Here is a 24,333-nt window from a genome sequence, read left to right as displayed (position 1 = left end):
GCCTCCCCTCCACTCTGCCAAACCTGATGTCCCTCTCCAAGGATCAGTCCCTCCTTGCAACATGCCCCAAATATGTCAGACGAAGCTTCAGAATCCTTGACTCCAGGGAACACTCTGGCTTCACTCTCTCCAGGACAAATCTGTTTGTTCTCCTAGCAGTCCATGGTATATTCAACACTCTTCTCCAGCACCACAGCCCAAAGGCATCAGTCCTCTTTCTATCAACCCTATTCCCTGTCCAACTTTCTGATGAATAGCACATAATTGCGAAGACTATAGCCCGGATCAGGCGCATCTCAATCTCCAGCCTGACATTGTTGCTCTTCAGTACTCTTGAGAGGTCCCTCACAGCCGACTTTCTTAATGCAATTAGTCTCTTGATTTCCTGGCTGCTGTTACCAAGAGTGTTGACTGTGGAGCCAAGTAAATTAAAACTGTTAACTATCTCAATCTCTTCACCATCCATGCTGATGTTGCCAATTGGCCCAGTGGTTAGTATCTTTGTTTTATTGACATTTAGCTTCACTCCATGTAGGAGGCTGTAGTCCTTGATCTTCTGCAGCAAGTGCTTCAAGCCCTCAGTTTCAGCAAGCAGACTTGTGTCATCTGCATAACTCAAGTTCTTGATGATTCTTCCACCAATCCTGATGCCACATTACTCTTCATATAGTCCAGCGTCTCGAATGATCTGTTCTGCATACAGATTGAAAAGGTATGGAGACAGAATACATCCCTGATGAACCCCCTTCTTGATTTTGAACCATGTATTGTCTCCTTGCTCTGTTCTGACAACTTCCTCTTGGCCCAAGTATAAGTTTCGCATTAGCACAATCAAATGTTTTGGGATTCCCATTCTTCTTACAGTGAGCCACAGCTTATTGTGATCCACACAGTCAAAAGCCTTTGCATAGTCAATGAAGCACAGATAGACATTCTTCTGGTATTCTTTGCTTTTGTGTTTTTTTTTTTAACAAAACACATTAGTAGCCTAGCAATTGCCAATGGGCCACCAGAGCTATTATATCATATTTTTAGGATTGTTGTTTCTAACTGTCTGACATCTACCTTTCCAGTGCATTTTTAGAGTCAGTAAAACTCATGGGAGGAGACTACCCATCTTTCTTGCACAGAGCACCTGATGGATTTGAACTGGGTGCCTTCATGTTGACAGCACAGATTCTTACTACTAGAGAACTAGAGCTCCATGAATGACATTGCTGTTGTTGTTGTCTACCATCAATTCAGAACTGACACATAGCTAACCTTCCTGCAAGTTTTAAGGGACAGGTAATCACAGAGGAGGAGATTGCCTACCCTTCTCCACCGGAGCAGCTGATTGACTCAAACTATGTGCCTTTGGGATTGCAGCGCAGCATTTTGCCAGTAGGTCACCAGAACTCCTTGATATTAGAAATGAAACAATAAGAATAATGTGGGACACCTTCAGAGAAATAACATGCACCTCATTGGAATCTCAGAAAAGGAAGAAGCAAATAAAGGCACTGAAAAAGTTGTGGAAGAATTAGTAAAGGAAAATTTCCCAGGCATAATGAAGAATGAGAGAATATATATTCAAGAAGTTCAGGGAACACCATATAGACTAGTGCCCCAAATTAAGACATCAAGGCATATCATAGTTAAATTTGCCAGAACCAAAGATAAGGAGAGAATACTTAAAGCAGCAAGGGAGAAACAAAGAGTAACCTATAAGGGAGAACAGAAAAGGTTAAGTGCCGATTTCTCAGCAGAAACCATGCAGGCAAGAAGAGAGTGGGAGGATATATATCACACACTCAAAGAACACAACTGTCAGTCAGCTGTACCCAGCAAAATTATCCATTAAATATGGAAGAGAGATCAAGATATTCCAAGAAAAGCAGAACCTAAGAGAGTTTGTAAAAACAAGACTAGCATTGCAGGAAAGACTCAGAGATGTCCTTTTTACAGATATACCACAGAAAGCTGCATTGTCCAAAGTAACTAGCAACAACACCAAAAAAAAAAAAAAAACAAACTCAACACAATGATACCAATAAAACCTATCCTCTCAAAAGTCACACTCAATGTGAATGGTTTAAATGCACCGCTGAAGAAAAAGAGTCGCAGATTGTTTATAAAAGCAAAATCCATCAATATGTTGTGTACAAGAGACACACCTGTACAATGAAGATCAAGAAAGAGTAAAAATAAAAGGGTGGGGGGGAAATATACCAAGCAAATTACAACCAGAAAAAAGCAGGAGTAGCTTTCTATCATAGAATAAATGTTGTTGCTGTTAAGTGCCATCGAGTCACAGGCGACTCATAGCGACTCTATGAAGGAGAGTCCTCAATGACGCTTGGGCGGTTTTTTCCTCTGTCTAGGTGTTTGAAGTTAAGTTTCATTTCTCTTGTTCAAACTGTAAGACTCATAGTATGTGTCATATAAGTGTATTTATGATGCTTTTCTTCCTAAGTGGATGGATAATTTTGCATTCCCACAAGCAAAATGAAAGATACTCTATTGTCCTGTTATCACCATCTTTGCTATTGAAAATTTTTCTAACATTGGGCACTATAATAATATATAGTGAAAACTACTTCAATCTATAACTTATATTACTTAATAATTAATGATTTATAAACATATTTAATATATTTATTTGATGTCTTTTTACAGTACAATCTCCATGAAAAAATGTAAATGTGCAATTTATTTTCTTATAACTGAGATTTTAGAATTCTTTATGTATTATGGATAAAAACTGTTGATCAGATATGATTATAAATCCTTTTTTCAAAAGTAGTGGCATATGTTCTTTTATTTTCCTAATAGTATTCTTTGAAGAAGAGGACAAAGTTGTCAATTTTTTGTCCTGTCAAGCATTCTTCTAGGTGGTATAGCACTGGTCTGTGCATTGCTGTACAGAGGTAACTCGTGGTTGCTGTGATGCTGAAGCCTGTGACAGTGATGTGCCAATCGTGATAATGGGCACCCATGGTGGACAGTGTTGGCTGGAGCTTCCCGACTAAATCAAGCCTGGAAGCAGGAGCGGCATCCACTTCCAAAATGGCTTGCCTCCGGAAACTCTATGTATGAACAGTGCTCAGGTCTGTTCATTCATAGGGTCGCTATGAGTCGTCTACGACTCGACAGCATTAAACAACAACAACAACTCCAGGTGCACAGGGTTTCTGGAGGCAAGCTATTATGGAAGTGGATACCACTCCTCCTTCCAAGCTTGTTTTAATTAGGGAACTCCACCCCACTCTCTGTCCGCATTGGGTAACCAACCATTAACGCATTTGACACATCAGTGTCACAGTGCTCAGCCTCACAGCAACCACTAGTGACCGCAATACGGCAACTTGTACACCAGGGCTATACAACCTAGAGGAATGTCTGAACAAAAACAATGAAAGACTGCCCGAGGGCCGCGGATTAAAGATCACCCATCTTTGGCTTGGTGACTGCTTTCTCTACACTGGGCCAAGGGATCTCTCTCTATGTTGATGTTGTTGTTGTTAAGTGCCTTTGAGTCTCAGGCGATTCATAGCAACCCTAAGAAGGAGAGTCGTCAGCACTTGACTGTCTTTCATCCTCTCTCCAGGCTAATAGGGTTTCCAGGGGCAAGCTATTACTGAAGTGGATGAAGCTATTATGGAAGCTGGATTGACACAGAGTGTGTGGAAATGGGCTCTTGTATATCAAGTATGCGATGGCTCCTGATAAGGAAGAGTCCATGGCTCCTGTTTATAGGCTCACTAAGAACACTTGATTGTTCTAATGTGAAACCTATACTTGAACCAAGAGGAAGTCGTCAGAACAGAGCAGGGAAACACTGCATGGTTCAAAATTGGGAAAGGTGTACGCCAGGGATGTGTCCTATCTCCATACCTTTTCAATCTGTATGCAGAACTGATTATCTGAAAGGCTGGGCTCTCTGAGGAGAAGTGTGGCATCAGGATTGGTGGAAGGTCTATTAACAATCTGTGTTATGCAAATGACACAACCCTGCTTGCTAAAACTGAGGAGGACCTGAAGTGCTTGCTGCAGAGGGTCAAGGACTGCAGCCCCTTCAGTATGGATTGAGGCTCAATGTCAAGAAGATAAAGACTTTCACCACTGGACCAATTGGGAGCATCAGGATGGATGGGGAAGAGATTGAGATTGTTAACAATTTTAGTCTGCTTGGCTACATGGTCAATAGTCTTGGCACCACTGGCCATGAAATCAAAGAATGTATTGCGATGGGAATAAGCTACTTTTGCGATGGGAAAGTCTACTTTTAGGGACCTTTCCAGGCTACTGAAGAGCAATGATATCACTCTGGAGACTAAGGTGCATCTGATACAGGCTATGGTCTTTGCAATCACCTGTTATGCATCAGAGAATTGGACGATGACTAGGGAGGATAGAAGGAGAATTGATGCCTTTAAGCTGTGGTGCTGGAGAAGAGTATTGAATGTACCATGGATTGCCAAGAAAACAAATAGATTCATCCTGGGGAGTGTTAAACAGGCTGCTCGTTGAAGGCAAGGATTCTGGGGCTTCGTCTGACATACTTTGGACATGTTGTAAGGAGGGACAGGTCCTTGGAGAGGGACATCATGCTTGGGAGGGTGGATGGACAGCAAAAGCGAGGAAGACCCTCTATAAGGTGGATTGATTCAGTCACTGGGGTAATTGGGGTGGGTGTGTCAGAGAGAGTGGGATTGGCACAGGATAGAGCAGAGTTTACGGCTGTTGTACATAGGGTTGCTATGAGTCATAAGTGACTCGATGGCACATAACAACAACCACCACCACCACCACAACAACAAGAGTCATGGTCAATTTGAGGCACCTAAAAAAAAAAATAACAACAGCAGTGTGAGTTAAAGCTGCTGGGATCTGGGGTGGAGGGAAGCTGGCCTCAGTAGGGGTCTCTGAAACTCTTCAGTGCAGCTCTTCTGGATTCACTTATAGCTGGTATTACATGACCTAGATTCGCCCGGCTACAAGAAATTAGCTGGACTTTTGGGACTGAGTCTTAACTAACCATGAATAGTGGTAGCACATACTCTGCAGACTCTGTGAAGAGCCGATTCTCAATGCATACACAGGGCCAAGAAAAAGCTACACCTGCAGATGGGCATTCAGAACCAAGGACACTATCCTTCCTGTATAAGTGGGCAAGAGACATAGTGAGGGGAAATCAGTGTGATCTCAGGCACAAACCTTCCTGGAGAAAGAGCCAAGGTCACAGGAATAAGACTCAAAAGCAGGTTTAGATGTTATTTTAAGGTCTGATTTCCTGTTGTGGTCTGTGGATTCTTCTCTGTCTTGCAGAGGCCCCAGAAAAATCTTACCTTTTTTCATGATTATATGCTGACTTCTAATGATGCCTAATTCAAACATCATATTGTAGCAGGAGAAACAGTTTTTCATGTAGAAAAGTAGGCTTTGGAGTTTGTGGGGAAAGCTTATGGAAGGAAATGGACTCTGCCAGAATCCTTAGCATCAGCATTTGATGAAGCTGAGGGATATCTTGGAGTTCTTTTCCAGCCAGAACCAAGGAAGATGGAATACGTGGTTAGTTAAAAGGGCGCTTGTTTCAACCCATCCAGTGATGTCTTGGGAGAGAGACTTAGTGATTTGTTCCTGAATTGTCCGTCTCAGGATAGACATCTCAGTGAAATTTTTCAATTAGGATAATGTTGGAGATTATGAACAAGGAGGGAGGTAGGTCATGGTCACTACCATCTAAAAGCAGGGGGGAGATCACATCAGACCCTCTTCCTCCCAAAGATTTCTATGCTTCACTATCAGAGCTGGTTTAATATCCTCCTAATGTGTGTTGCTTTCTTCTTCTCTAGTTCTAACATCTCCCCATCAATTTCCCATATTGTGGTGGCCTATCTATTGCTGTGATGCAAGAAGCCATGCCACCAGTATTGGAAATACCAGCAAGATCGTTTGTCATAGACTTTCAGCACAACTTCAAGACTATAGAAACTAAAATCAAGACTGTCCTTTCTGGCATAATGTCAGTTTAAAAACTAAGGCTACCATGTCACCAAACTTGGACTTTACAATGGGTCCATATGCACATGATAGTTGGGCAATGAATACGTAAGAACCAGGTGGAATTGATGTTTTGGATCATGATGTCAGTGAAAAATTGAGAATATTGTCGACTTCAAAAAGAAATAATAAATATGTCTTCAAATAAGTTAAACCACGGTTCTCTTTAGAAGCATGGATGGTGAGACTTAACCTCACATCCTTTGTGTCTGTTTTCACGGAGGGCCATTGTGCTTGGTCAGCAAAAGACCAGCAAAAGAAAGGAAGTGTCCTTATCAGGCTCCAACATTAGACTCCAGAGTGACTCAACAATGGGTTCTAGCACAATGGAAATTGTGAGGATGGTGAGGGATCAGGCAAGGTTTCTTTGTTCTACTTACTGTATTATGGATTGGACTCACCTTGATGTCGTCTAACCATAAAATCCACACACTGTGTGTTTAAATGTATAATAGTATTAAAGTTAATGTTTATAAGCCTTTGATTATTATAATGTCCACATGGTTTTAAGCATGGTTCTTCTGTGCTAATGTGTGCATTGCTGTTACAAAATTTGTTTAGTATAGATTTGCGATCATGTGTATGATGTATCATGTATATGAGTATGTATATGTGGATATGTATTTGTATGTGTAGTTTCCCCTAAATTTGTCCTATTATGAGTATAAGTAGGTTTTTGGGGTTTATGTAGGATTTTTCCTGCTTTCAAATGAAAACAAAAAATAACCCTTTGATTGATTTTGTGAAATTCCATATAAGAATTCATTTATTTTATTTTTTGTTTGCATACCCATTTTGTATACATTGTGATTCGCATTATTATTCATTCACACTGTTTTTAATGCAATTATTCTCATGCATTATGTCTCATAAAATCTATCATCATTAGATGGTACAAACTATTACCCTGTCTTTTCAGGGCCCATCAGATCTTTTCCATTTCTTTTACCCCCTTCCTCTACCTACCAAATTGTGAAAACCTGTGATTTTTGCCCCTACCCTTCCTTACTCCTCTAGTTTAATCCCTCCCCTATTTGAGTCTCCATACTTCACAAATTATTCTTTTATTTTTACAATAACTGTCTTAGGCAGAAATATCCTTAGGAAACTAAGTTAGTGACTCAGCATAATTCTTTTCAGTCTTTCCAAAGATATGTAGTACTTTTCAAAATTATTGCTCCTGAGTGGTGAATAATATCCATTGTGGGACTGGACCACAATTTCTCAAGCCATTCTGTTGTGATTGGACATTTGAACTGTTTACATGTTCTGCCGACGATGAATAATTTTACTATGAGCATTGGCGTACAAATCTCTGTTTGTGTCTCAGTTCTAATTTCCTTGGGTTATATTCCTGTTAGTGGAATAGTTGGGTCATACAGAGTTCCAATGTTCAAGTTTGTTGAGAAAAAGTCAAATTGCCTTCCAGAACATTTGCACCATTTTATAATCCCTCCAACAGTATGAGAGTTCCTACCTCTCCATGCCCTCTCTAACACTTATTGCTCTTGCCTTGCTAAACTTTGCCATTGTTCCTGATATAAAGTATTATCTCATTGTAGTTTTGATGTCTCTTATTGCCAGTGATTTTGAGCATTTCTCTATGTGTCTGTTGCCCATCCAAATGCCTCTGTGAAAAGTCTTTTCATGTCTTTAGCCCATTTTGTTACTGTGTTAACAGTCTTTTTCTTCTAGAGGTCCAGGAATATTCTGTAAACTATTGTTATGGAAGCCTTGTCTGACAGTATTGCCAAATGTTTTTTGTTTTGTTTTGTTTTGTTTTTTTCCCAGTTGGTACATTTTCTTTTCACTCTATTGGGAAAATTTTTTGATGAACACAGGGCTTTAACCTTTATAAGGTCTCATTCATCAATTTTATCCTCTTCAAATCATGCATTCCTGGCTGTATTTGGCAGCCTCCTTATACCATAGACTGGGCTTCCTAAGCTTGCCTACAGTTTGTCTCTTATAAATTTTATGATTTTCACTTCTACTAAGAAATCTCCAATCCATGTTGAGTTGATTTTTGTGTACAGATCTTCTGTATTTCCTGTTAGATTCACTCCAAAGAACCTAGGTATATGGTTGACTATTTAAATGTTGGTTGGGCCTGAGGGTCTAATGTTATTTTATTTTGGAGAAACATTCTTCTAAGTTGTGCAGCACTCCTCTGTCAATTTACTGCACTAAGGTAATCTGGGTTTACTCTGACTCTGAACTTGTCCCATTGGAGGTCAAATGACATAATGGCTGCCCATGGTGGACAGTGTTTAGTGGAGCTCCCAGTTCATGAAAGGTTTGGAAGCAGGAATGACATCCACTTCCTAAACCACATGAATCTGGAAGCTTTATGAAGTTTGAGAAATGTCAGTATTTATAGAAAGGCTTCAGGCCTTTTGTTCATAGGGTCGCTATGAGTCATGCTCAACTCGACAACAATATACAAAACAATTTTAAATAGTATTGTTTCTTGGTTTCCTTCTTTGAGTTCTCTTTGTTACTCTAGAGGTCTTTCACTGACTTTGGGATATTGGTCTTGTATACTGCCACCCTAATAATTTGTTTCATTAGCTCTAGCAATTTGTTGTTGTTGTGGAGTCCTTTTCTGCACACACAATCATAACATCCGTATATACTGACAGCTTAACCATCTCTTTGTCTGTCTGGATTTCTTTAATTTCCTTCTGTTGTAATAAATCTTTAGTAAGTACTTCCAGTACAATATTGAATTGACATGTTGACAGTGAGCACCCTTGTCTTGTCCCTGTTCAAAAGAAAATGGTTTTAGTTTTTCTTTATTGAGAATGATCTTGGCTCTTGGTTGTGCATATACTTTGCATCATGTTGAGGAAATTCTCTTATATTCTTATTTTGCTCTGTGTCTTAATTAGGAAGGGGTGCTGGATTTTGTCAAAATCCTTTACTGCATCAATTGCCCATATCATAGAGTTCTTTTTATTTGCTTTGTAATGTGAATGACTGATTTTTTTTTATATTGCACTCTCCTTGGGTATCTGTTACGAATCCCACTTGTTCATTATGAATTCTTGTTTTTAATTTGCTGTTGGATTCGGTTGGTGAGGATTTTGCTAAGGATTTTTGCTTCTATATTGATTGGAGATATTGATTTGTAGTTTTCTTTTTTTGGTAACATCTTGCCTGTTTTGAGTATTTTGGTTTTGCCTGCTTTCTCCATGAATTTTTAATGTTTTAAGGTTATTCGCTTCTCCAGAAGATTAAACACAGCAAGTACAACATTCACTTAGATTCCTTCCAATTTTTTAGTCATTTAAATATTAGTTGAATAATTGAATATTTTAATATTGTTATTTTAAACATTTACATTAGTCTCGCCTTTGAAATATCATTAATATGTTTAAATAGAATTTTATGGTACAATTTAAAAATAGTTTTAAATATAATTACAACAGGTTTTGCTATATTTTATGACCTTGGGGAAAATTAACTTTATAATTCTAGTCAGTATTTTTTTTCCCCCACAATTTATGGAGCACAGATATGTTATCTTCTTGGGAAGAGCAGGGAATAATGAATCTAGGAAATCTACTATGGCTCATAAAGAAATAATTTCATCATTTATTTTTTTTCTCTACAATTGCTCATTGTAGCCATTTTCTCTGAGTCTGAGAGGAAAAGAATCCCCAAATTGCACATAATTCCTCAGTACTTGTTTCATCAATAGTTCATGAAGGTGACTTCAATCCTACTGATAGGGTTGTCATGCTAGTTATTTCTCATCTGGACCAGCAACAGAACTTTCAACATCTTGCATCAGATGCAAATATCAGAAGCCCTGTAGAAAGTTGTTCTCTCATTATTATTAGTATTCTGAAGAGCTGTGTTTGTTTTTTTCCAGAAGTATTTGGGCACAACTCCTTTTTAGTCTGACTTTATTTATACTTTGTGGATAATTACAAACTAAGTATAACATTGATTAAATTAGGAATCCCAAGACATTTATGTTCAAGCAAATTCTAAGTATAAACTGAGAAGCAGTTGTAGGAAACTAATAAGGTAACACTGCTTGGTTTAAAATCAGGAAAAATTGTGACCTTTCCCTAAATTGTAGGCTGTGCATATTTAACTTATAATATGAGAAGTTGGAAAATATAAAGAAGGTGCTTCTCTACTTAAGGAAGTCCCATCAACAACCTGTGTTTTACAGAGAAGCCAACTTTGCTTGAATAGAGGAGACTTGAAGCACTTTCTGTAGAAAATTAAAAACTACAACCTTCATTATGGATTATATCTGAACATCAAGAAAACAAATATCCTCAGACTGGACAAGTAGGCAGCATCATGAGATGTGGAGAAAAGAAGTTGTCAAGTTGTACTTGGTTGGATCCATTATCAAAATTTGTGGTACAGCAGTGTAGAAGTCAAAATTATGTGTTGCATTGGGAAATTTTGCTGTCAAGGATCTCTCCAATTTCTAAATAGCAAGCATGTCATTGTAAAGACGAAGGAACACCTGATCCAAGACATGTTTTTTCCAGTTACTTCCTACACATCTTAAAGTTGGAAAATGAATAAGGATAAGAGAACAAAAAATGATTCCACTGCATTTTTGTTAGAGAAGAATATGGTATTTTCCATTAACTCTCACAACAGCAAGGAAGTCTGTCTTAAAGCAACCAAGGTGCTCCTTAGAGGCTAGGATGGTGAATGTGATAGACCCATGAAACAATCACAATGTATGTAACTGCTTCTGTTTTCAGAGAAATAGGAAATTAATGTATTTACGTCTGATGTTTGACCGTTAAAACGGAATGTTTTTCTCTCTCTCATATTTATACCTGGAGGTGAAAATATGTTTTTAGTACTTTCATTTTTTCTTTTTTACTCTCCCCTCTTGATGCACGCTTTCTTCTCCTAAACTGACCCATCCATCAATGCAACCCTTTCTACTGAATGGTGTCATATAGTTAATGTTTAATTATATTTTCTTTTAGAATATTTCTTCCCCAAATCTGTTCTACTACAGTGTTCATTATCTATCTACTTTTTCCCCATTCTCTGCCCATCCTACCCTCATCTGTCCTATTTTATTACAGTGATGTTGACTGGAGTATTTCACTGAGCATATGTCCTCCAGACTCTCCCATGCTGTGTAATGCCTTAAGAGTTTGTTATTTTTCACTGTTGCATAATACTCCATTGTGAACGCACCATAGTTTTTCCATCCATTCTTTTGTTGTTGGGCATTTGGGTTCCTTGCCCTCTGGAATTTTCTCTTGAATGATCAATGTGTGAATGTGGATTCTGCATGCAAAGCTGGCTTTTCTGCCATGATTTATCTCACTGAGTGACCTCTGCCCTATGTAGTAATACCCTTGTCTTTTCAGATCATTTACGCACCAGAATGGTCTTTGATGATTAAATATTTGACACAAGGAATTGAGTGTTTTTCATTTCCTTCCTTTTTTACTTTTTAGCTCTTTTGAGATTCCTGGTCATATTCTCAATAATGGCGCACCAAATTTTACAGTCAGCCATTAGGAAACACCTACATAAAGACATAATGACAAGACTAATTCCTCTTAGAAGTTAGCATTATGGAGCCTTGTGCTACTGTCATGTTACAAGAGCAGGACTATAGCTGAGGCTCCCCAGAGGTGCACAACTAGAGCTGGATCTCAGAATAGGACTCTCTTGTAGAGTAGTGAGCAGCCAGCAGGGGGAGCTCAGGGCCCACAGAGCACATGGTGGCCACAAAGCAAAGAGAAGGGATGAAGGGTGTTTCCTGTAGGGTCTGGCTTTCTTCCTGGGGTTCAACATAATCTTCTCTTTTATGTGGTAACTTTTAGGATAAAACCTTGTTCTGCGGGTACCTCCCATATATATCGCACGTGACCTCTTTATACAAAGAGAAAACACATCGGAACATGTATATTTCCTTTTGCTTGTCAAGATGCCTGGTGAGTCCCTAAGAGCTTTGGTCTATTATCTAAATTAGGTAGGAAGTATTTCCTTGAATTTAAAAAAAGAAAGAAATATAAGGCCTAGTGGAACTGGAGTATAGATAAATACTGGGCAATCTATATCTGTCCATTGAAGAATGTCAATGTAACTTAAATATTTTTCTTTTTCCTTGGTTATAAAAAAGATTATAGAGTTTAACCTACATGCCATGGTCTTTGCTATCACTTGTTATGCATCAGAGAGTTGGACAATGACTAAGGAGGATAGAAGGAGAATTGATGCCTTTGAGCTGTCGTGCTGGAGAAGAGTATTGAGGGTACCATGGACTGCTAGGAAAACAGATTCATCCTGGAAAGGGTCAAACCAGGCTGCTTCTTGGAGGCAAGGAGGAGAAGACCCTCTATGTGGTGGATTGATTCAGTGACTGGGTAATCGGGATGGGTGTATCAAAGACGGTGCGATTGGCACAGGACAGAGCAGAGTTTAGGGCTGTGGTACATAGGGTCGCTATGAGTCACAAGAGACTCGAAGGCACATAACAACAACAACAGCAACAGCAACAACAACCTACTCACGTTTTTGATGTACAGAGACAAAGTTGTTGGTTTTTTTTTTTTTTCTGGGAAGTGTGTATTTTAGCAAATTGAGGGATTAAAAACTATGCTAGTTCAGCAGATACGTATTTTTTGTCCAACTGCTGAAACCTAAAATCTGTCCAATCTTAAAAAAAAAGACCTCTGTGATTTCACGTCTCCCATCCTCACTCCTCTGCTCCCACTCCTTCTCCCCTTGGATCCTCATACATGTTTTGCTGGTTATCTTTCTACTTTTACAATGTAAGGGCAATAGAAATGATCTGGTGAGGACCTAAAAAGGCAGAGCAATGGTGGTCATGGTTCAATGGTGATTAATCTTACAAAACATAATGAATGAGTATGATTGCATGAAGCACAGTGGGAATAATAATACTGTCAACAATTTCACATCTTATTTGAATCTATAATCAATACCCTTGGTTCGGTCGTTGTTGTATCTATGTGACTTCTAGTTGGCTTGACTCATAGCGATCCTATGCACAAAAACTCTCAACCCTGCTCTATTTTGAGTCAATTTCACTGTCTCTGACACACCTATCCTCATTACCCTAGTCCTTGAGTCAATTAATCTCATCCAGGATCTTCCTCTCTTGCCCTGTCCCTGCAACCTTCCAAGCATGATGTCTCTCTCTAAAAACTGGTCTCTCATTGCAACGTGCCCAAAGTATGTCAGATGCACCTTCAAAGTACTTGCCTCCAAGGAGCAGCCTGTTTTTATCATATCCAGAATGGAATTGTTTGATATCATAGGGGTCTATGTTTTCAATGCAATTTGTCTTTTCATTTCCTTTGTACTAGCAGTCAGGAAATCAGGAGATGGGAACATCTGCAATTAGGGAACTCTCCAAATTATTGAGGAGTAATGGTGCCATGTTGAGGATGAAGGTGCACCTGATTCAAGTTATGATCTTTCTGATTACTTGTTATGCATCTGAGAGCTGGACAAGGAATAAGAATGACAGAAGAAAAATTGAAGCTTTTGAGCTGTGATATTGGAGAAGAAAGCTGAACATCTATGGATGACCAAAAGAACAAGCAAATATGTCTTGGAGAGTGTGCAGCCAGAGTGCTCTTTGGAGGCAAAGATGATAAGGCTTTCCTTAGAGAGGAACACAATGCTTGGAAATGTAGAAGGTTGGTGAAGGAAAGGAAGACCCTTGGTCAGGTGGATTGATATAACTGTCACATTGGGCTCTAATGTGTCAGAAAGTGTGAGAATGACACAGGACAGAACAGGGCTCAGATCTGTTGTCCATACTACTCACTATAGGCTGGACTTGATTCAATGACACCTAACAACAATAATAATTCATTCTAACAGATCCACTTGGATGTTTTTCTATCTAGTAACAAATCAGAATTTTTTAACTCTAACCATTGCTTACACCTTACATCTAGACAGAAATAAGTATGGGAGCAAGAACACAATGATTCTGTTTTCTCTCTTCCCAACCATTTTCTGTGTTCCTCAGTGAGAAGGGATCTCCACACACAGTAATTCAGGAACTTGTCAGCAACCCACAACCTCAAATAGAACTGATGTCATCAATCCGCTCTGGCTTGCTTTCTTGCCATTACTTTGTGATGTCATTTAAGTAATTTTAAAGCAAACATATTCCTGTAAATTTAAATCTTGACAGATTCTTTTATGAATATGCAAACAAACAAAGGTCTACTAGGTTAAATATAGATATGTCTGTGTTCCAAGAACATCACCCCACAACAGGCACCCTCACCCCACCCTGTACACACACAAGCCTTGAGAACACAGCTGTCTCACCATGGACTGGAGCTGGAGAATCATCTTCTTCATGACAGCAGCTACAGGTCAGGGGGTCCCTAGTCCCTGGGAGGAGGACAAGACTGTGGATATTGAGAAGGAATTTCATTTAACCCTTTTGTGTTATCAATAGGTGTCCACTCCGAGGTACAATTGGTGCAGTCTGGACCTGAGTTGTCCAAGCCTGGGGCATCAGTGAAAATCTCCTGCAAGGCTTCTGGATACACCTTCACAAATCATGGTTTGAACTGGGTGCAGCAAACCCCAGGACAAAGGTTAGAGTGGATAGGATTCATTAATACTAATACTGGTGGAACAGACTATGCACAAAAATTCCAGGGCAGAGTCACCATGACCAGAGACACAACCACAAGCACAGGCTACATGGAGCTGAGAAATCTGAGCCCTGACGACACGGCCACCTATTACTGTGCAAGATACACAGTGTGTAAACCACACCCTGAGTGTGGCAAAAACTCTGACTGAGAATGCAGCTGTATTGGCAAAGGAGGGAACAGTGATACGTAGACTGCAGGTCATCTTATGTTGGGGTTGAGTAGTTATAAAAATTGGAGAATGGCAATGTGTATTAATTCCAGTTAGATGTTGTTATTGTTGTTTTGTACTATCAAGTTGGAATTTACCCATAGCAGCCTCTCCGGTAGGTTTTCAGATACAGTACATTGTTTTAGTGGAGATTGCCTTTCTTTCTCCTGTGAAGCAGCTGGGGGATTCCAACAGCACGTATTTGGGTTGTCAGTGAATTTCTTACCATGAGACTAGCAGAGAGGATTTCAAATACACAAATTATTCAGGAAGAAAATTTACGTATGTCGTGGGATCATTTGCTTTAAGGCCTTCTCATTTATTTTTATTCCTAGTTTAAAACAAATATGAAATGAGTTTTCAGCCTTGATAGATGTTAAAGTTATGATGTTTGACTGGCAGAATTTCTCTCAGTGTATTGCTGAGGTTTGTTTTTACTGAAAACTCCTGAAGTTGTGCAGGTTTTGGCTTGTGCATGGAGCCTTGAGAAGGAAAGATAGTGTAGCCCCTGTAGGCGTTGACAAGGATAGAATATTCTTCATCACCCAACAGAAAATAATTCCACTTCTGCTTAAGATCCAAGACACAGTTGACTTTGTACATCATCCAGCACTCAAAATTTTCAAATGAATTCACTCATATTTGCATGGGTTTTTATTGTGTCTTTATATATAAATACATACATACATATACAGATAAAGAATTGACTTTGTCCTGTAATCTGCAGATAATTCATTACAACATATAGAATACATACAGCTTTTTAAAAGGATAAACTGATACAACAGTAATGACAGTTTACAAATGATAACGATCTGACGAAAACCGTGTGGTTGAAGCATGGTTGGCCTGAGGGGATGAGGACTGGGGAAGCACCATGTGTTTTCAACAGCATGAAAACACAGTTCAATTCCATGGTGCCAATCCCTTCTTTGCTGACTGAATGCTTTGCCAAAACTCTACTTTTGGCTTCTGTTTTTGAAGTGGTTGTTTCTGTTACCTCCTCCAGGTCGCTGACCCCTGAAACCTCTCTCTTCCTCTGCTTCAGTCCTGTCATCCTCTAAAGAATCTGCTTCCATCCCACAGTCCCTGGAATCCTCTACCACCTTCTCTTGGCCCCCTGGAGCCTTGAAATCCTTCTCCAAGTCCCTCCAGCTTTGGCTGGCCAACGGCCATTGAGAGCTGCCAGCACAGCTCTACTTCTGTTACTATTGCAGTAGGGACATCATGCAAATACCCAATTTTCCTTTGAGGAAGATCATCACCTCCATTTTGGAATCAGTATCTTTGCCCAGCTGCTCTTTTAGCTCTTTCTAAGCATAGCTGATGTTTAAAATTTGAATTAAGCACTCTAAATTCATGGCCACAAAGCCCATATCCACAGTGACTAAGCAGCACTGGTCAACCGTCACGGTCTGGGAAATGTGGGTTAGTGCTTCTGCCAGGACTTCCACAGATTCTTCTCATTTATGAGTGTCTCAGCTGATGAGTTGAAGTGACTTATGGCTTAGGAGGCCCAGAATCCAAATACCCTATGGCACTTTTGTTGGAAGCTTTTATCATTTCTGTTGCAGAAGATAAACTTATTGATTTAAACTTAACTCCTGCCTTTTGTTTCAAGTGCGCCAATTAATATTCTTCCTTGTACTGATAAAAGCAGACATAAACTCCAGTCCTTCCAGCTCTACAATGAATGACTTCACGTCCTTTGGTGGACAGCTTTGTTCAACCAGATCAACTTCAGGGATATCTAATCCACACACAGCAACATTAGTTGCAACCAAAATGCCAAGATCGAAATTTTTTAAAACCTTTCGGGGTGATTTCCCTTTGCTTCTGTGGAAGGTCTCCATGTAATGACTAGAAACTGTGCTTGTCGGATGCTTCCTGGAACAGCTCCTAGTCTTCCTTCTTGGTTTCACAGAAGATAATCCTGTGCTCTTGATAACCAGTGTACCCTGGATAGTATCTCCAATGACCTCTGCCCTCTGTGTCCAAAGGCCCTTGATAACCAGACAGCTCCACAGTTCTTGCTGTTTTGTGAGTCTTTTTACTTATCATTTCCACATGCTCCTGTGTAGTTTTTATGTATTTCTCAACAACAATAAATACTCAATGCATTTAAAGGCACGTTGCAGAAAAAAGTGATGATTAGGGATTGTGTTCTCCATCTTTCCTGTATGCCACAGATAAAATCTTTTAGTTGATCAGTACAACGCATATGCATCATCTGGTCAACTTCATCCAGGAAATCCATGCTTAAGTTTGTTGAGGTCTAGCTTGCCATTCTGTAGGTGGTCTTGGATACACTTGGTGTCCCAACCAGAATGTCAATCTATTCATCACGTGATCTAGTTGATCCCCATATGGTGTTCCACCATAAAATCAAGCCACTAACAGGGTCTTTTTTGTGACATAATGCGTACTTGATTTGCTGAGTCTCTTGAAGGTGCAAGAGCAGCCTCACTTTCTCTCTTGCAGACCCTGAAGTCTCTCAGTCAAGGGTCTAGAAAAGGAGAATGTCTTCCAAATTCCAGTCTGTGCCTCTGCAATTAAGTCTTTCCCACCATAATCCTGATGAACCATTTTTACTTGTGTAGGAAACAGAAAGTTCACTCCTCAGGTTTTGAGAAGTTCAACAGTCAGAGACAGGAAAAGTGGAGTAAGCTCCTTCTTTTTGTTCCCCTGTTATTTCCTGTTACAGTTTGTTGTTCCTGTCTTCACACGTGGATTCATAGATGTTAGGGGCAGGATCAGAATGAGGGAGTCTATTCCTTAGGTTGGGTTTGTGTTCGCCCCCACCCCCACCCCCTTCTAATCTCTCCATTCATTGCCTTTTCTTTCATTATTTTCTTAGGTTTAGAAGCATACATTTCTTCTTCAAAAGTTTTCTCATTTTTTGTTGGCTTTTTAAGTTTTAAAAACCTTTAAAAAGAAGTAACATTATCTTCAAATTATACTTTTTTTTCTTTTTAAACTTTTGATTTTAGGAGAAATACTGCCATATTGAGATCACTACTCTTTCTTTTTTACTGTTTTAGATTTGGGAGAATTTATTTTAACTTCAGAAGACTCTGCTTTCTTTTTCATCTTTTGAAGTTTGGGAGAAATAATGTCTTCTTTCTCTTCTATTGAATATTCAGTCTTAATAGATTTTGACTTCTCTTTCTTAGCTTTCTTTTCATTGTGTTTGCTCTATGTCTCAAATTTTCTCATGTCCATACCTTTTTCCAAAGTGGCATCAGTAAAGAGTTTTTCCAGCCTCACTCAGCACCATCTTGGAAACATGACCCAACAATTTGGAGAGGAAGAAATAAGACTTACATTTTCAGGTTTTCTTCCTTATTAATTTTCTGTTCCTAGGTTCACAAGATCTGTTAATGACATGTTCTATTTTTCTTCCATAACCTATGTTAACCTACTTTTCCACCTTCTGTTACTGCACTGAGAAGTGAAAATAACAAGTATTTTTTCTCTTTCTCCATCATTATTTACACACACACACACACACACACACACACACACACACACACATTCTGTTGTTTTTAACAGTTCTAACTCTCAGTACATAGGGTCGCTATGAGTCACAAATGACTCGACGGCACATAACAACAACAACAGCAACTCTCAGTAAAATTGTGATTGTACAGAATTGCTTTACAGACTTTCCAAGGCTGATTTTTAATTTTTTTTTTTTTTGCAAAACAGATTGCTAGCCTAGCAATTAACAATGGAGCCACCAGAGCTATTACATCATAGTTTTACGACTGTTGTTTGTAACTGTCTGACATCTACCTCTCCAGTGCAATTTTAGAGTCAGTAAAACTCATGGGAGGACATTACCCATCTTTCTTCCACAGAGCACCTGGTGGATTTGAACTGGTTGCCTTTGTGTAGACAGCACGTATTCTTACTACTAGACAACTAGAGCTCCCTGAATGCCAGTGCTGTTATTGTTGCTGTTGTTGTCTACCATCAATTCAGAACTGACACATAGCTGACCCTCCAGTGAGTTTTAAGTGACAGGTAATCTCAGAGGAGGAGATTACTTATCCTTCTCCTGTGGAGCAGCTTGTGGACTCAAACTGTGTGCCTTTGGGATTGCAGTGCAGCATCTTTCCACCAGGCCACCAGAACTCCTAGACATTAGAAATAAAAGAACAAGATAAGAGTGAAAAGAAATGAATAAGAAATAATAAGATAAAACTTGGAAGAAAACAGGAAAGAGATAAAATGAATTAACAAGACTAGAAATTTTTTCCTTTGAAAGATTTCATAATATTGAAAATTCACTGGAAAAATTAACATGTAGAAAGGAGATGGTGGGAATAATAAGGGATAAAATGAAAGGTTTGAGGAATAAGGAATTAAATGAGTGATGTAATAACAAAACAAGACAAAAATAGTAGAATACCATGAGGAAATACAGTCTAATAAATTACAAAACTTAGAGGAAATGGAAAAATTTCTAGAAATTCATTGCCTACTCAAACTAAAAAGATGGAGGTACAATATTTTAACAGTATTCTTAGAAAAGAAGTAGTAGAACAGGTTGTAAAAACAATGCACAACAGACAGATTTACAATGAATTCTACAACCATTCAAACAAGAGTTGACATCATTTTTCCCCCAATCTATTTAGAAAATACTTTCCTCCCCTTGGTTTTTAATCTTTTTTTCTTTTTTGTTCCAAAATACTTCTCTTGTAAAAAAAACAAGAAACAAACAAACCCATAATTATATGTCAGATTCCTTGCTTATTCTGCTATTTCATTTCTCTTTGCTGGTGCTTTTAACCTGTTCACATTCAGTGAAACTATCAATAGTTATGGTTTTACTGTTACCTTCTTGTTGTATTCTTTTCTGAGGTTTTGGTGATTTCTTGGTTCCATAGAGTTTTCTGTGCCAGAATTTGCTTTGCTCATTTTCTTTTCATATCCTTTCACTTATTATTGTTGTTTCAGTTTACTATTGCTTTGTCATTTTCTTCTTTTTTAAAAAAAATTTTTGATGAATAGGTTTAGTACTTTTCTTGGAGATTACTCTGGACATTACTATTTTATTCCCAAGTCTAAAAGTTGACTTTCTCTTGAACTTGTCTTGATTTCCTTTCCTTTTAGATGTTCTGTAACTATGCTAGTGAGTTCTGCTGGTGTAGTCTATGAGGAGTTGCACTGCTGATTTAAAATCAGCCCTCTGTGGATTAAATACATCAGTGACTCCACTAGAGAAAGAGGCAATTTCCTTCAATGTAATTTACATCCTTCTGAAAACCCACGGGAAATTCATCTGTGAGCCTGTTCAAACTCAGTGAGAATGAACCTGACTTTCTTAGGAACTACACTAGTCCTTCCTTTTTCACTGTAGCTACTGATTAAAACTAGCCTGGAAGCAGGAGTGGCATCCACTTCCATATTAGCTCGCCTCAGGAAACCCTATGAACCTGGAGAAAGATTCAAAGTCACTCAAGTTGAGGACTTTTGTTCATAGGATCTCTATGAGTCACCTACTACTCAACAGGACTTAACAACATAGAGAGAGACCGGTTGGCCTAGTGGACAGAAAGTGATGCTACCAAGCCAAAAGTGAATTACTCTAATCCGTGCCCTCAGCCTTTTTTTCCATTGTTTTTGTTCAAATATTCTTCTAGGTCATATAGCCCTGGTGTGTCCACCTGCCAAACAGAGGTAACAAGTGGTTGCTGTGAAGCTGAACACAGAGACACTGATGTGTCAAATGCGATAATGGTTACCCATGGTGGACAGTGTCTGGTGGTGCTCCCCGATTCAAACAAGCTTGGAAGCTGGAGCGGCATCCACTTCCGTAAATAACTTGTCTATGGAAACTCTATGAACCTGGAGAAATGATGAACATCACACAAGTGTTGAGAACTTTTTATTCATGAGGTCACTATTAGTCACCTGTGACTCGACGACAATTAATGGCAGCAATTAATGATATGATATTTGATATGATATTTATGATATAAATTACATTAGATTAGATTAAGAATATAGTACACATACAGTATTAGCTATATCCCTCATAGTGGAAGACAGAAAAAAAGTGAAGAAGAGTAGTTGCAGTCATCCCGGAATTATTGGAACAAAGAATGTAAAAAGTATGAATGTAGAAAAATTGGACACTGTTAAAAAATGAAATGCATCAATATTGACATACTAGACATGAACAAGCTCATATGGATTGATGCTGGTTACTCTGAATCAGGCAATCATATGGTCCACTATGATGGCAATGAGAAGATCAAGAAAGATGGGATTGCATACTTAGTCAAAAAGAATATTTTTAGATCTATCCTGAGGTACAATGCTATAACTGATGGGATACTCTCCATAGATAGAGCATGAAGATTTTATAATAATAATATCATTCAAATTATGCACCAACTATTAAAGCTAAGGAAGAGGAATAGAAGATTTCTACCTAAATTTGCAGTCTAAAATCAATTAGACAGTTACCTAATATTAATTAATAGTAACTAATGACTGGAATTCTAAATTAGGAACAAGAAATGATATCCAGAAGTCAGGAAATACGGGAATGGAAGGGCGGAGACGAGGGTGGAGTTAGAATAATTGAAATCTGTACAATGATTGAGTTATTATTGCAAATATCCTTTAAAAATCACAAATGATGATTTATACACATGTACTCACCTGATGAACTACACAGGCATATATTGATTACAACTGTGGAAAGAATTGTAGGACAAGCTCATTGTTAGCTTTGAAAACCAAGCCAAGAGCATCAACTACTCATTTGCAAGTTAAAACTGGAGGTGAGAAAAATTAAAACAAATTTTCAAGAACCAAAATATTACCCTGAGTTTATCCTACCTGAATTTGAAAACCATCTGAAGAATAGGTTTGAGGTATTGAACAATAATCAATGAAGCCCACATGAGCTGACAGATAGTATTAGGGATATCATCCATAAAAATAGCAAAAGGTCATTTAAAAGGAAAACAAGAAAAAAAGACCACAACAAATGTCAGAAATAATCTAAATATTGCACTAGAATCCTGAGAGGCCAAAAAACAGGGAAGAGACCAGGATGTTAAAGAGTTGTACAGAATATTTTAAAGGGCAGCTTGTGAAGAGAAAGCAAAGTGTTGTAATGAAATGTGCAAAAACCTGGACTTAGAAATCACAGGAACACACTTGGCCTTTCTCAAGCTGAAGAAGACAGGAGTTGCAATGCGTAAAGATGCAAGGGACAGAATCTTAACATATAGCATCAAGAGAAAATATAAGGCATACACAGAGTTTATGCACCAAGAGAATTTTGTGAGACAGAATCCTTTTAGAAAGCAGCATATAATCAGGAACCAATGGTGATAAAGAAAAGTGAAAGCTACTCAGAGGGATTTGGTAAAATAAGACCTCAGGAATTGATAGAATACCAATTAGCACATTTTAACAAACTGATGTGGCCAAGGAAGTGCTCACAAGGTTGTTTCAAGAAATCTGGAAGACAACTACCTGGTGAGCTGATTGAAACAGATCCATATCTATTCCCATTTAAAAAAAAATGATCCAACAGAATGGGTAAATTAGCAAAAAAGTATCACAAAATTAATATCATACACAAGCAAAGTCTTGTTGAAGATTATCTAAAGACAAACATACTATCATAAACAGAAAACTGCAAGAAACACAAGCTGGATTTAAAACAAGCTGTGTGGCATCAGGGATGTCATTGCTGGTGTCAGATGGATCTTAGCTAAAAGCAGAGTACTAGAAGTTGGCTATTTGTGTTTTATAGAGTATGCAAAGACCTTTGCCTGTGTAGATCACAACAAATTGTGAACAGTACTGAGAAGAATGAGAATCTTAGAACACTTGATTATGCTCATGTAAAACCTTTACCTAGAGCAAGAAGCTGTTGAGCAAACAGAGTGAAAGTACACTGCAGGCTTCAAAATAAAGAAATGAATACATCAGAAATACATCCTTTCTGCATACTTTTTCCATTTATATTTTGAAAAGATCATTTGAAAGAATGGATATTATGAAGACTGAGGCACCAGAGCAGGAAGAAGATTCCCCAATAACTTGCATCATGCAGCTAACACAAACTTGTTCACTGAAATTGGGCAGGCTTTAAAGCATTTGCTGCTAAATATCAGGGACTTCAGCCTTCAATATGGAGAGTTTATCAACATCAAGAAAACAAAGATTCTCACCACCAGGCCAATAGACTGCATGATGATAGATGGAAAAAAGATTGCAGTTGCTAAAGATTTTATCTTGCTCTGACTCATAATCAGCATCCATGCAGTCAATGAAATATATACCAGCAATCATGAAATCAAAAGACAAATTATAGTGAGAAAATTTTCTGTGAAGAACCTACCTCTCCAGAGAGCATTATGCTGACAGACCTCAGTCTCATAAGGTAAATACTACATAAGACCATCATTGTAAAAATATAAGGATAACCAGTAAAACATGTACAGGGATCCAAGGAGGGAAGGAGTGGGAGCAGAGGGGCAAGGATGGGTTGGGGTGAAATCAGAGAGTTGCACAGTTTTTTAGGTGGAGGGAGGGGGTAAAGGAAATGGAAAGATTCAGTGGGGACCTAAAAAGACTAGGTAATGATTGGTATAGTCCAAAGATGTTTTATTTTACAAAACTTAGTTCATGGTTATATGAAATACAATGTGAATGAAGAATAGAATGAAACAATGTATATGAATTTTGAAAACAAAGAAATACAAAATAAAAAAATATTTATGAAAGAACCTCTCTAGAGTGTTAAGGAGCAATGGTGACTATTAGAGACTATGGTGTGCCTGATCCAAGCCATGGTTCTCTCAATTTCTTGCTAAGCATCTAAGGGCTTCACAGTGACTAAAGATGACCGAAAAATTGGTGTCTTTGAGTTGTTGTGCTGGAGAAGAGCATTGAATATAAAAAGGTTTACCTGCTGCATTGAAAAACAAGGAATTCATGCAATATTATTCAAAATGGGTGACCCTGGAGGACATTATGCTGAGTGAGGTATCTCAGTCACAAAGGGACAAATGCTATATGGTGCCACTGTTGTAGAATGAGGCTGGCATTGGGGAGGGGGTAAGACTGAGAAAAATTGGATGAAATACGTTTACGGCATTGAAGTCTGTGGGGGAGAGAATAGTCTAAAAGTATTATATTTTAGGGCATTATTTTTATTGCAGGAGTATGCAATGAGAGTTGCAGAGTGGATTATATTTGGGGTAGGGGGTGGGGTTTGGGGAGGTGTGGGGGGGATTGTGTACCAATGAGGGAGTTTTTCTTTTGCTTTTCAATGAGAGGAGCAAACGGGAGGGGGGAGGGTTTTGTGCGGGGAGAAGGGTGCAACAATGAATGAATGGAATTCCAAAATCTCTGTAGATGTTCATTGAAATGAAAAATAAACAA

General features: G+C 38.6%; 1 pseudogene and 1 gene segment (V, D, J or C); one reads left to right on the top strand and one right to left on the bottom strand.

The window, feature by feature from the left end:
• Nucleotides 1–14,365: 14,365 nt before the first annotated feature.
• On the top strand, nt 14,366–14,850 carry LOC102875331. The segment is given in 2 exon segments: nt 14,366–14,411; nt 14,498–14,850. Coding segments are annotated over 2 exon segments (399 nt in total).
• A 420-nt stretch (nt 14,851–15,270) lies between these two features.
• The window catches only part of LOC102874921, an 18,275-nt pseudogene continuing 9,212 nt past the window's right edge, over nt 15,271–24,333 (bottom strand).

Source organism: Elephantulus edwardii, unplaced genomic scaffold, assembly GCF_000299155.1.
Source record: "Elephantulus edwardii isolate Elephantulus edwardi_28Jun2011 unplaced genomic scaffold, EleEdw1.0 scaffold00019, whole genome shotgun sequence".
Taxonomy (NCBI): domain Eukaryota; kingdom Metazoa; phylum Chordata; class Mammalia; order Macroscelidea; family Macroscelididae; genus Elephantulus; species Elephantulus edwardii.
This window is presented reverse-complemented; position numbering and strand designations above follow the sequence as displayed.